The sequence below is a fragment of the Eretmochelys imbricata genome, chromosome 4 (genome assembly GCF_965152235.1).
Source record: "Eretmochelys imbricata isolate rEreImb1 chromosome 4, rEreImb1.hap1, whole genome shotgun sequence".
In the NCBI taxonomy this organism is placed as follows: Eukaryota; Metazoa; Chordata; order Testudines; family Cheloniidae; genus Eretmochelys; species Eretmochelys imbricata.
Window position 1 is genome coordinate 61,029,880 of NC_135575.1, and position 14,707 is coordinate 61,044,586.

At 39.5% G+C, this 14,707-nt stretch overlaps 1 protein-coding gene across 4 annotated transcripts in view; it reads right to left on the reverse strand.

The window, feature by feature from the left end:
• Window positions 1-14,707, reverse strand: part of LRBA (LPS responsive beige-like anchor protein) — a 552,094-nt gene that overhangs the window by 440,683 nt on the left and 96,704 nt on the right. For all 4 annotated transcript variants that reach the window (XM_077815359.1, XM_077815362.1, XM_077815360.1 and 1 more), the window contains 5 exons: window positions 12,639-12,731; window positions 10,851-10,959; window positions 10,211-10,292; window positions 8,621-8,744; window positions 8,120-8,312 (listed from right to left, as the gene is read on the reverse strand). In XM_077815359.1, the coding sequence (XP_077671485.1) occupies window positions 8,120-8,312; window positions 8,621-8,744; window positions 10,211-10,292; window positions 10,851-10,959; window positions 12,639-12,731 (601 nt within the window). The remainder of the gene's footprint in view (window positions 1-8,119; window positions 8,313-8,620; window positions 8,745-10,210; window positions 10,293-10,850; window positions 10,960-12,638; window positions 12,732-14,707) is intronic.

Here is a 14,707-nt window from a genome sequence, read left to right on the forward strand (position 1 = left end):
ATGAATTATAGGACAAAGTTATTCTGAATGGCAAATATCAGTCACAATTGACTAATAGAAGTCTTCATTTAAATGGAAGTTAAATTTGTATGTTGGCTATTCTCGTGATTTGGGGAATGTATCTACGTACAACTTACAAATTCTGTTTTGGATTTGGAACTCTGTGTTTAAACCCTTATGATGATCTTCACTGTTCTTTTGTCTCATACTGCTTGTGCTACGCAGATGGAGTGGTGCCTGAGAGCCTGTCTCTGAACAGGATGGTCATTAAAAAATATCACCACGAGAACACATCTTGCCAAAACAGAACAAAATGTCTACATCCTTGGTGAAACCAGTTTCTCCTCCAGCTTTTCTCCAGCTTTTCTCCAAACAGTTAGGTTTTAAATGAGTGTAAAGGAGGAAACAAACAGAAGTGACAAAGCAGGGTTTTAAAAACAAAGAGGAAGAGGCTTGGTCTACACTGAGAAATTACATTGGCATTATGATGTTGGTCAGGGGTACAAAAAACACCTCACATACCTAACCAACATATAGACAAGGCTGACAAAACTCCAAGTGAAGACACAGCTATGTCAATGTAGCTAATGTCATTTGGGGAGGTGGTGAAAAACTGCTCTCAGTTATAAGCTGCATCTACAGTGGAGGGCTTTACCAACGTAGCCATATCAGTATAGTCTCCAAAGAGAAGCTTCCTGAGAAGCTGAAGGGAAATAGAGGGCCTTAAAAGGGTCAGTTTTCCAGAGTGAGTGGAAACCTTTCTGACTGCTGGACCAGCCAGAGCAGAAAGGCACTGACTGCCTGGGCAGAGAGAGAGATGCTATGATTCTGGAGTATCAGACGGGTAGCCGTGTTAGTCTGTATCCACAAAAACAACGAGGAGTCCGGTGGCACCTTAAAGACTAACAGATTTATTTGGGCATAAGCTTTCATCGGTAAAAACCCCCACTTCTTCAGATGCATGGAGTGAAAATTACAGATGCAGGCATAAATATACACATGAAGAGACTGGAGTTACCTTACAAGTGGAGAACCAATGCTGACAGGAGAAAAAGCCCTGAGCTGGAGAAATACAGGTCAGCAGAGGGGCCCTCCCTGCCCTTTTCAGTCTAACTTTCTACATCCAAAAATCTTTTCCTGCGACTTTGACCATGACATCCCTTTTCCCCTAATGCAGTGGTCAGAGTATATCCAATAAGGCACAGAGTTCCCCACCCACCATGGATGCTACTTGTCAAAGGGCTCTCCCGAGTGTTTTGTACTCCTGCTTCCCACTCCCTCCTGCTGAGGTTAGAGCTCCCATCACACTTAGAAGTCGGTAGTAAGCAGGCCCCTCTATCCACACCCAGGAATAGCAGGGGACTCACCTGGGAAAGAGGGGGAAGGCGCCAGAAGCCATACTTTTTGAACATACATTACTTTCAGGGAGGCCCCATATTTTAATCCCAATGTAATTTGTATTCCACACAAATCTGGCAACCCCTTAATTTTTTTGGTTGAAAATTATTTACATCAGAAGAATCATGAAACTGAAGTTTTAAAAAGAGATTTATACTCAATTAATTAATCCCACATTTTAAGTTTGCTGCATGAATAATTAGTCTTCCCCCCTCATGTTTGGCTTTTGTCACACATTGTGGCCCATTTGTGGGCCCTGGCAGATTGAGAGGTATGCCAGTGGGGCTGGGTAGATAGCAGCGGTTCTCGCTCATGAAGCAGTCTGCAGAATTGAAGAGCTGAAGAACCATTTATCTAACAGATATTAATAGTATGAAAATTTCAGATAATTCTTATACACCTTTCTAAGGAAAGTTGAAGTATCTTACGTTTATGGAATCTTTACAGACTCATTCCCCTACTCCAATATTCAGCCTAAACATTCTGCTTTTTAATTTCATACCATTTTTCCTACTTAGCCTCACATCACTTAGCCTTAGCATTACCCTAAAAAAAATCCTCATCCTCCATTTTACACAATTCCAATGTTTGTAAACAGCTATCATGAATCACTGAGTCCTTGCTGAGGAGTTAAGCAGCATTTTACATCAAGATATTGTACAAGCTAACTATTCCTCAGCACGTCTCTGTCAGGTAGCTAAATATTATTCTCATTTTAGAGATGGGAAAACATTAAGCAACTCGTATTTTAAGCAATTAGCCAAAGACCTCATAGTAACTCGGGGGAATACTGGAATTCGAATTTAGGAGATCCTGACATCCAGCCCCCTGCTCATTCCACTAGACAATGCTTCCTTCCTTACATATTAAGCTTTTTTAATCTTCCTATATAAATCTATTACTCCAATGACCTAATCATTTTTTCTGATCTGTCTCTCCAGTTTTTCTATACCTGCCACTGCCATGCCAGCTACATAATTCAGCTTAATTCTAGGCACATCGAATTCACTATGTGGTACAATCAGTTTTTTCTCTTCTTGAAGGGGATTATCCCTTTTTTAGGGCACAAAAAGAAGAAATATAAAAATGATGTATTCAGCATCTTATCTATGCCCATTAAAATATCAGTTTATTATTTGAGTAGAGAATAATCACTTAGAAATTAAAAAAAAACAAAACAGTATTTTAAAACTCATGTTTATTTTTATTAGGATTATCAAATCCCCTTTTATTCAGATTAGTAAACAATATTCTGAAACATTTCCACATACAGATTAAAACTGATACAACTTCAGTCTGCAAATGGAAGTATTTTTGAACACTTATTGATTCATAACATTAATGCAAAATTCATTAATTTTATTAAAATATTCCAAGATGTTTCCTTATCCAAATGATTTACCTTTAATTTGGTTACTTAGTAACATGACAACTTTTTTTAATTAAAAGATATTTCAAAGGACCTGAAATACTTAAATGTTCACACTTTTCAATGTTTTAAAACATTCAAGTAGATGGTGAATTATATTGTATAAACCATTATTTTCTTTAAATCTTGGGGAAATTGAAAGGTCAAGAAGGCAACTTGTCCACCATTCTTTACTTGTTTCCTATTATTAACCATGAAGCCATTGGTCCTTTTTGCAAAGTAACAGATCTAGACAGATTTAAGTTTAGGATATAGTTAACATATCTATTATTCTAGAAAAAATACTTTAACAAAATTGGGTTTTGATCTAAATTTTTCCTGAATATTTTCATCAAACTGTAAGACTCAGTTTAAACCATATTTTTTGGTAAATCATGTTCAGCTTTGAAGAAATAGCACAAAGATATAATATGAAAATCAAGGCAGTGCATGAGCAAGACATAGAAATTCAGCTTTAAAAAGGTTACCCACACCTTTTAAATTCTGGAAGCAAAGAAACCAATGTAGTGCAATTATGCTAGAAAAACCATTGCTGCTTATAAAGCATAGTGCAGCTGTTGGAAGAGAGGTTTACAGTGACAAACAGCTTCCCTGCTACAAAGGTGGCAGGAAATCTATCAAACTGGACAATAAAATTGCAATTGAGTTTCTTTGGCTTTTTATAGCAGCTGCATGTATCTTGATGTGTAGCTCTGCAAAACCTATCCAATTCTGCAACACTAGTCCGTTATACACTAGTTCTTTATCAAAGAATGGTGTTATAATTTGGGGGGGGGGGGTGCAAAGAGCTGTAAAAGGGAAAAATAAGCATTCCCTACAATTAGAGATTAAATGAAAACAACTGGTTATTTTCTCAACAATATTAAGAAAAAAATATTTCGGTCTCTATGATTGCTGGTTCCATAGTACTTTGAAAGCATGCTAGAAATCAAACAACTCAGTGATGCACTTAGCATCTAGCAATATACCAACTGAATTATTTCTACACAGTATTATAAAGTCATACAATGTAAAGAGTCTTGGTAATTTACGACTTTTTAAAATCAGTATATACTAGAGTATTCAAAATGTAAGTTAATTAGGAAAAAAAACAATTGTAAGAATTCATAACCAATTGAATATTAATATCAATACTTAAGGCACACACCCCATACACACACATCATCATCTCTATCCTTATATCACTAGTTGCAGTGTAAAATGTAACCATTACCTTTACCTTTACCAAAAATTAATTTAATCTGAAAATACACCGAATAAGGTTTTAACAGTCCTATTTATTTTTAAAAAATCTTAATTCTTTCAGCATGAGACTATGAAGACAACTTTTTAGGCCCAGTATTCAACAGACTGAACTATTCCAGATCTTGTTTAACTACTTCAAACCCAGAACACATTCTGCAACCCACCCCACTTATTCACCTGCTCATCTCTCTTCTCCCCCACCACTGACCTCCCCTGCAATGCAAAAACAAAACCCCGGGGGAACAGATGTTGGGCTTTGGAAAAGTGAAGCTAGAAATCTATTCCACAGCTGAGGACCCCTCAATAGGAATTTCCTGGCTGCAAGCCTGCTTCATGTTGGAACCTGGGCAACAGGAGGGTAGGATGGAGGCTCAAGCACCTCAGATCCCATTTGGTATGGTATCCCCCGGGACCAGTCCTAGTCAACATATTCATAAATGATCTGGAAAAAGGGGTAAACAGGAAGGTTTCAAAATTTGCAGATGATACAAAACTACTCAAGATAGTTAAGTCCCAAGCAGACTGGAAAGACTACAAAAGGATCTCACAAAACTGGGTGACTGGACAACAAAATGGTACATGAAATTCAATGTTGATATATGCAAAGTAACGCACATTGGAAAAGATAATCCCAACTACACCTCTACCCCGATACAACGCAGTCCTTGGGAGCCAAAAAATCTTACCGCGTTATATGTGAAACAGCGTTATACCGAACTTGCTATGGAGGGCTGGGTAGGGAAGGCTGTGCCTCCCAAAACAGCCTGGCCCTGCCCCCTATCTGACCCCCAATCCACCCAACTCCCCCTACTCCCTGTCCCCTGACTGCCCCCCGAGACCCTCTGACATTTATCCAACCCCTGGCCCCGGCCTGGTCCCCTTAACACGCCGCTCAGAGCGGCATGTTGCTGCCGCCATAGGCGCCAACTCCATGGGTGCTTTGGGGCTGTAGAACCCATGGAAAAAAATTGGTGGGTGCAGAGCACAAACTGGCAGCTGCCCATCCCACTGCCCCAGCTCACCTCCGCTCCGCCTCCGCCTCCTGCCCCGAGTGTGCCGCTGCTCCGCTTCTCCCCCCTCCCTCCAAGGCTTGCCGCGAATCAGCTGTTTGGCACAGCAATCCTGGGAGGGAGGGAGAAGCAGAACAGCAGCATGCTCGGGGGAGGAGGCGGAGCAGAAGTGAGCTGGGGCGGGAGCGGTTCCTCTGCGTCTCCGTCCCCCCCGGTTACTTGGTGTGGCCCTCCCCATGCCCCCCCTCTTCCAGCAGCTCACTTCTGCTCTGCCTCCTCCCCTGAGCGCGCCACTGTTCCGCTTCTCCTCCCTCCCTCCCTCCCAAGCCTGGGAGGGACAGGGGAGGAGGGGAAATGCTTTACTGCATTATATCAGGGTGGAGGTATATACATATAAAATGATGGGGTCTGAATTAGCTGTTACCACTCAAGAAAGAGATCTTGGAGTCATTGTGGATAGTGCTCTGAAGACATCCACTCATTGTGCAGCGACAGTCAAAAAAGTGAACAGAATGTTGGGAATCATTAAGAAAGGGATAGATAATAAAACAGAAAATATCATATTGCCTCTGTATAAATCCATGGTACATTCACATCTTGAATACTGCCTGCAGATGTGGTCGCCCCATCTCTAAAAAGATATATTGGAATTGGAAAAGGTTCAGAAAAAGGCGACAAACATGATTAGGGGTAGGGAATGGCTGCCATAAGAGGAGAGATTAATAAAACTGGGACTTTTCAGCTTGGAAAAGAGACTACTAAGGCAGATATAAGAGAGGTCTATAAAATTATGATTGTTGTGTAGAAAGTAAATAAGGAAGTGTTAATTACTCCTTCTCATAACACAAGAACTAGCGGTCACCAAATGAAATTAATAGGCAGCAGGTTTAAAACAAACAAAAGGAAGTATTTTTTCACACAATGCACAGTCAACCTATGGACTCCTTGCCAGAGGATGTTGTGAAGGCCAAGATTATAACAGGGTTCAAAAAAGAACTAGATAAGTTCATGGAGGATAGGTCCATCAATGGCTATTAGACAGGATGGACAGGGATGGTGTCCCTATCCTCTGTTTGCCAGAAATTGGGAATGGGCAACAGGGGAGGGATTACCTGTTCTGTTCATTCTCGCAGGGGCACTGGCATTGGCCATTGTCGGAAGACAGGATACTGGACTAGATGAACCTTTGGTCTGACGCAGTAGGGCCATTCTTATGTTCTTAAAAAAAGCCCTTTCAGATAATTAGAACCAAATCTATTTTAAGAATTTGCATCATCAAGATCTTGTTTTCAGAGATTTTATAACTTATCCAGAATTTGTTTTTAAATATTTAGCCCCTACCAGGTCTCCTACAAACATTTGTGTTTTCTCTACATATTCTGGAATAGCTGGGTTAGCCATTTTAAGTTAGATACGAAATAATATATAATTAGTGACCACAAATCCATTTCAGTGTTTGAATTTTAACACTGTATTTTATGTTTAACTTTACCGACCATTAGTTCTCATTGCAGACTGCTGCCTTCTTTCTCCACGCACATCTCACAAACAAAAACTTCAAAACAACCGTAAGTTAATAAATTAATTTTTACAGGTATTGTTTAGAAACCAGGGGCATACTCCTCTAGTGTGCCAAAGCTGCATGGGCAAACTTCAGGCAAAGGGGTGGCTTTATGCCACATTTCTGCTTACCCCAATCCTGAGAGCAGCCAATGGCTGGTTCAATTCCCAGAAATTTAAAACAGCCTCAGAGCTGCTTAAAAGTATGCTAACTTTTAACAAAACTTCAGCGGCCTTTACACTGGTCACAGTTTGTAGCCCACTCCACCTAAACACTGCTATACTGATGGGAACGCTTCAGGTTTGATATAGAGCTGGCATAGCAAAGGATTAATGCACCACTATGTCACTGGAGCCACATTTTGGCATGGATTAAGATCTGGCCCCAGATCCTTTGCACCTATAATGTCATGAAATGTTCACTGACTAAACATTTGCAAGCATTTTTAGTATATGGACTTTTATTCTTCTCCCTCACACATAACCACCACACAATAGATTATTGAGCTGTTTATTGGATCAAAAATCAGTGATATACAAGATAAACCAGTTGTGCTGTTGTGGTCTAAATAGATTGACAATTTCTGGGAGGAAGTTAACCCATGTAAGGACAGTAATGTGGGATTAAGACGTGCAGTTTTGTATGCACTCTATAAGTGGGTAAGAGACACACTTTTAAAAGTATGTAATTTACAATTTACCTGTCTGAAAACCCAGAACACAAATTCCATAGATTTTTATGTTAGACTTTTTTCTTTTCTTGGTGCAGGGACAGAGAAATGAAGTGGCTGCTTCTTCTAGTTCTGTATCTCAATTTGAAAAAAAAAGTTACTAATAAAATGTGTTTTACAGTGTTGTTCAGGTTGTAACAAGCCAACAAAAGCCATGAAAGAAGGAAGGCTGGCACCTGTATTCGTTCAGTGGGATTCTCCTTCAGCCTCCTTACCTTCCTGTCTCCCTTCATGGCTTAACAGATGGAATGTCAGCCTCTACTCTGATTTCCTTAATTTTGTGGGTTTGTTTCACTGCCTTTTGATGTTACTAAAAGGTATTTTTAGTCTATGCATAGATAAGGTGCGCCACCTTGTGTTTTAAAAACTTCATGCTGTTATTAATGCACAGAAATCCAGCACTAAAACACCACTGAAACTCTGATTAACCTGCCCTAGGAAATGTTTAAATGCCACTTTTACTACAAGTGAACACCATCATGCCATGAGCAACAGAAAGAATTTTGTGATTAAAGTATTCTGACAACGAAAAGTCATTCAGTTTTCAAATGTGACAAGCCATACACTGAACTTGAAGTATATGCTATTATAGACCATTCAAGCTACTGAATTTCTACTTATTCAAATGGCTTATTTCTACTAGAAGACTTTTTTTATTTGACCCAGTACTTAAAGGCTCCAAATTTCATTAGAGGGGAAAAAAAAGTTATTGCAATTTCCAGAATATTTTTCCGGGAAACACTCACCTTTGAATGTGTGATTGACAGTGTATCCACCCAAACTCGCCAGCCACCCCACTCATATTTCACTGCATGATAAAGCAAGATTCTAAAAATGGCATACACCATTTCAGTTATCTTCTGCTCTTCAGAGTTCTTGGGGTTGAAATAGCAAAGAGAAAGCATCCACTCCTGCCACACTGAGCACTGCAACAAGCTCCTGCAAAACACATACTCCTGCTGCTAAATCATATCTCAAAATGCACAAGCATATTAAAACATACAAAGATCATTAACTTTGAGACCACACATAGCAGGTGATGAATTTAGCATATGTAAAAACACTACTGCATGCAACTTCTCTAGCATTACATGTATAAGCCTAATAGAATACAGCATTTGTTAAATAACGTGGCCTAGACATGGTTGCCTAATGAGACTATTTTAGTTTAGTCCTAAGAGAGAACAGATTTGTAAGACATTGTTATTTACATATGGTCTTTGTATGCACACAATGAGCCCTCTTACCTCCTATTTTCTCTGCTGTTATTAAACAGTTTAATCATGTCTGAGAGAAAAGCTCGACGAACCTCCAGAGTTTCTGAGCACTGGGGAGAGTTACGTAGTAGAGTCGCGATTACTTTCAATACCTCTGCAAAACAGTTCACAAGTAAATTTTAAAAACTAGAAATAAAGCACATCAAATATTGGAGCTTATTAGACTACATTCACTAACAGGAAACATTTTGGTAAGATAGTCACTTTATGAAAAACTGACTTGTAAAAATATATTTGTTTACACAAAGAAAGAAAAGCATCTACAGCAGTGTCAAAGATGCATCTGAGTAAAGAAGAATTATATTGCTTGTTTCTTCCAAAGACTTCCATGACTATTCCCCTTCAGTGGGATTTTCAAACAGGGGCACACCCAGAAATTTTTCACATGGTACACACAGCTTTATTTTAGCCACTCACATTTGGCCCAGCTGACCCTCCATCATAATTGCGGGGTTGGACAGGCCAAATTTCAGTGAGTAGCATTGCAACCCAACATATGGGGTTGTGCGCCACTCAGTTTGGGGGCCCTCTCAAACAAACAGGGCCCTGGAGCAAACTGCCCCTTTGCCCCTGCCAATGATATGCACCGGGCATACGGTTGCCTGCGCCACTGATTACAAGTGCATTCAGTGTTGGCCTAGTTCACTGTGGGAGTGGAGTTAGGCCATTATGTAAAATGTTGGAATTAATGATGATCAGGGTTTAATAATCTAATGCCTACTATGTCACAAATGACTGGTTTAAAAGGAAATATCGGTATTTACTGACCGTCTTTAAGAAATATGTTCTCTGGGAGACTAGGAACTAGGGTGACCAGATAGCAAATATGAAAAATCAAGACAGGAGTCGGGGGATAATAGGAGCCAATATAAAAAAAAAGCCCCAAATATCGGGACATCTGGTCACCCTACTAGGAACATACCAGCTGATGAATCATGTTATGAACAAACATGAAAGCCAGGTGTCCTCTAAGTTTCTCTCTTTGAATATCAATTATACTTAATCTATAGAATCTTAAGGGTTTTGAACAGAAATTTGTCCTGAAATCTAAAGTCTCAAATCAGGATTTTTTCTCTATAAAGAAAGTTACCCTAAACAATATAGTAAGCAGATACATTTCTTCCACTCCAAATCCGGAGTTTCTGCATTGACCGTAATTTAAGATGAATGTTACTTCCATACTTCATGTAATTTAGTCTGACATCACTAAATAATGCAATCAGAATTGCGCTGAAACCTGAAAATGTATTAAATCAAAATACTCTGTGCATAACAGTCTTGAAAAAACATCTCATACTATCACCACCACATAACAAAAAGGGTCAGTACTAAATTACGTATACATTTAGACACACAAAAGGTCTTTCAAAAAGCTGGAGACAGGCATGTTTCCCAATTAACTCCAACTAAACATGCATTATCTCCTCTCTTGCATGAATGACTCTGTAAAACTAACAGACCACAATTCAGACTGCTGGACATAATTAATAAGCTGTTTTCTTAAATGACAAACATTTTTTGTTTAACAGTGATATAATTTAAAAGATATGTAATGCTTACGAGGATTTTGTATCTTCACTGTTGAATCTGGGTCAGGATGCTGTTTATGTATTACTAGAGTGCAAATTTGTTCAATAAGAATCTGGGGGAAGGAGGAAGAAACACAGTGTAAGAACAGCTATTCAATGTTCACTAAAAAAGCTTGCCAGAGAATGGCTGATCCCCTTGTTTATCATAAGGTTTTCTACAGTGCTCATCATCATATCATCTTAGTGCCAAAATTGTACAGAAGTTTCCTTGTCATACGTTTTAGTAATTGAATCAATCTTATTTTTAACACCATTTTTTGCATTTTCTGAGACACACATTTAGTATTTTAATTATAGTGGAAGAGTTCCCCTAAATTTAATCAAAGTTACAACAACCTTAAGCCACGATCTCAAGTGGAATGAAGCTCTCGGTATAAAAGTATCTACTTCAATCATTTAATTCAACAGTTATTTTAAAATGATTCACAATGAGCTACTTCTATATCTAAATTAAGCAGAACTTCCAAAGCAGTAAGCTTCAGAAAACTTTACTGCATCCCTAGCTACATTTCTAGCGTCATCTGGAAAATATCAGCACAAACATGCAAGCAATTTTATAACATCTTCTAAGTAATTAGGAAGATTGGATTCTAACTACAGTCTATTACTACCTCGAACAGGACATTGTACGTGGTCATGGTGATTAAGCCTGTATGAAGCATCAGCCTTTCAGCCAGCAAAGAGAATAATCCATGTCCAAGCATGACTTCAGCTTTTCTCCTACAATAACACAGGAAGGCAGATAAAGTAAATTAGGGCATCTCTAACTAGTTAGGTATGTGTACACCAGAGCAGTGCTAAATTGGTGAAAGTGTTTCAGCATTTTAGTTTATAGCCTCTCGGTTCTGGGGAAGTTGGGACACAGGAACCCTTATCTGCCAAAGGTAACAAGCAAGCCACCCACTGGGACCTGCTGAAAGTGTGACTACTGGATGGTTCACTCTCTGAGCCTCTGGGTATGTCTACACTGCAATCAGAGCTGTGGCTGCAGCACATGTAGACCTATCCAAGCTAGCTAGCTTGAACAACAATCGCACGGAAACCACAGCAGCACACGGCAGCCACTCAAATACATGCCCACAGTCCTGGGTATCCAGCCTGTGCTGTCGTGCTCTCACTATTACTGGTATTTAAACTAGCTAGACCAAAGCTAGTGCAGGTATGTCTACACATGCTGCAGTCACACCTCTGACTGCAATGTTGACATAGCCTGTGACAGGGGCCACTCACATATTGTGTGCCAACATCCTACCACCAGCCACCCAAAAAGCTGGACCCAGACCTTGAGGGACCCTTGATAATGATATAGGGAAGACCACAACCCTCCCCATTCAGCTCACAAAGGTTACTTGATCATGAGCATTAGCTGGCAATCTGTTAACTACAGTTGCAGCAAATTCCACTGTTTAAATAAATTGGTGGAAACTAGTGTTGTACTTTCTGCTGCAATTGGACAACTATATAACTTCCAAGATCAACAATAAATGCTAAGGGCCAGTATTTCAAGACAAAAATTGAAAGACCTATGTAAAGTTCATTCTCCTTGCCACTTTTTATGGTGGAAGTCCTAATTACAGACATTACAGACAGATGTGTGTAAGTTAACAGAGACCAGGTGGCTATGTATTTGTGTTCTGGGTGGCTGGGGCATAAGAAAAGGGGAGCAGCAAAAATAAGTTTTGATGGATTAATTTTAAAGATAAACTAGAGTTATCAACCCCAGACTCAGTTTAGGTGGCTTAAGAAGCCCTTACTTTATTCATCTTCACTATAAAATTGGCAAGAACAAAGTGAATATTTACAGAAATGTTTCTGCTGTATGCCCAACAACAGATCCTGAATACCTATGTGTTTTGGATCTGAGCTCTCGCAACATCAACTCATTAAGAAAGTATTTTACCATGGTTAAGTTTCAAATCACGTAACTGGTCAGAGGTACTTTGTTAGGCATGTAGCAAAAGTGCTGGATTGCAAATACTCACCTTAATGTTTTTGCCAATTTTAAAATAAAGATAAAATAAGACACTTTTAAGATACCTTAAATTGAGTCCAGAGTTGGTAATATTTGTTGCTAATCTCACTGTTCTAATTATTAGTATATATTTAGTTGGAACTATGCAAGCAGGTTGTGCTAAAAACATAAACCTATAAACTGACATGTCACAAATCACTAGGTAAGCTTGATGGGAGAGCCTGTTATGATGCTATGACACAACTGTGACTAATTCCACTAGATAGGAAATGGATTACGAAAAAACAAACTGAATGACACTGAAGAAAACAGTAGTTACTATGGGCTGAAACGTGTATTCTGGTTGCATGCCAACAGAACACTTTAAATATGTATAACAACATATACAGAAACAGTATCTTTTCTTCAGATTTAAACCAGTACTTACTTAGGTGCTAGATGTTTTAAGAAGTAGCCCATCACTTTTAGAGCTTGTACCCTGATCCCTTCACTTTTTGATGCTAGAAGTTTGTAGACAACCCTAAATGAAAACAAACAGAACACCAAGATTGTCTGAAATAGCAACTAAGAGAGAGTTTCCACACTCACAAATTAACTGCAGCAGACAAGTTTGTACCTTGGTTCAAATTAAAGTGACAGATATTGATAAGCTTTCCAAATATGGTGACATTTTCCTAAATTATATAGTACTTTGTACTAAAATTTTTAAGTTATATTTGGGAATTTTGAAATCCAAATTCTGTTAGAGTCCCTAAAAGTATCAATTGATATGAAAACAGTATCTCTGAAAAGGTCATTGTAATTTCAGTACTCAAATCTGTCTTTAGCTGATATCTCACTCAGGCTACAGTACAGAAAAGCAAACAAATTATGTTTGTTGTACTGTCAAGACAGCTGGCTAGAGACTAGCTGCAAAAAGCTTAAGTTTCATATATGGGTGGACATTTGCTAACAGCATTAGTATTTGACATTTGTATCCCTTGCTAGTCCTTTATGGCAGCTTTCAGAAGGATGGCAAAAAACAATGTCAGCTGGCATTCTTTTCATTACACTTACACCAGTTTCTGCACCTCAGATTTTTTGATAAAAAACAAAGTTAATGAAAGAACACATTAGAATCTTAGCAAAGGTGTCTTACATACAAAATTGCATATCCACGTATATTCCCCCTTCTTTCTGGAAGACAGAAGGTATTATTCCTCTGTCATTGATCTTTCTTCAGATCACACTGGAATTTACCATAAAGAAATTCCTATTAGCTCTGGAACATGCATTGTACCTTAGATAGGGTGACAATATTTCCCTATGTTGAATACAGGACACCTGGTAAAATTACTCATATCCAAGCGAGTTCAACAGCAATCAGTCAGAACCTATGCAGTACATACATTCAAATAACATCAAGTTGACAAGTTGACCAATCTTTAAAAAAGGGAAGGAGCAGGATCCTGGGAACTACAGGCCAGTCAGCCTCACCTCAGTCCCCAGAAAAATCATGGAGCAGGTCCTCAAAGAATCAATCCTGAAGCACTTACATGAGACGAAAGTGATCAGGAACAGTCAGCATGGATTCACCAAGGGAAGGTCATGCCTGACTAATCTAATCGCCTTCTATGATGAGATTACTGGTTTTGTGGATGAAGGGAAAGCAGTGGATGTATTGTTTCTTGACTTTAGCAGAGCTTTTGACACGGTCTCCCACAGTATTCTTGTCAGCAAGTTAAAGAAGTATGGGCTGGATGAATGCACTATAAGGTGGGTAGAAAGTTGGATAGATTGTCGGGCTCAACAGGTAGTGATCAATGGCTCCATATCTAGTTGGCAGCTGGTGTCAAGTGGAGTGCCCCAGGGGTCGGTCCTGGGGCCGGTTTTGTTCAATATCTTCATAAATGATCTGGAGGATGGTGTGGATTGCACTCTCAGCAAATTTGCGGATGATACTAAACTAGGAGGAGTGGTAGATACGCTGGAGGACAGGGATAGGATACAGAGGGACCTAGACAAATTGGAGGATTGGGCCAAAAGAAATCTGATGAGGTTCAATAAGGATAAGTGCAGGGTCCTGCACTTAGGACGGAAGAACCCAATGCACCGCTACAGACTAGGGACCGAATGGCTAGGCAGCAGTTCTGCGGAAAAGGACCTAGGGGTGACAGTGAACGAGAAGCTGGATATGAGTCAGCAGTGTGCCCTTGTTGCCAAGAAGGCCAATGGCATTTTGGGATGTATAAGTAGGGGCATAGCGAGCAGATCGAGGGACGTGATCGTCCCCCTCTATTCGACATTGGTGAGGCCTCATCTGTAGTACTGTGTCCAGTTTTGGACCCCACACTACAAGAAGGATGTGGATAAATTGGAGAGAGTCCAGCAAAGGGCAACAAAAATGATTAGGGGTCTGGAACACATGACTTATGAGGAGAGGCTGAGGGAACTGGGATTGTTTAGTCTGCAGAAGAGAAGAATGAGGGGGGATTTGATAGCTGCTTTCAACTACCT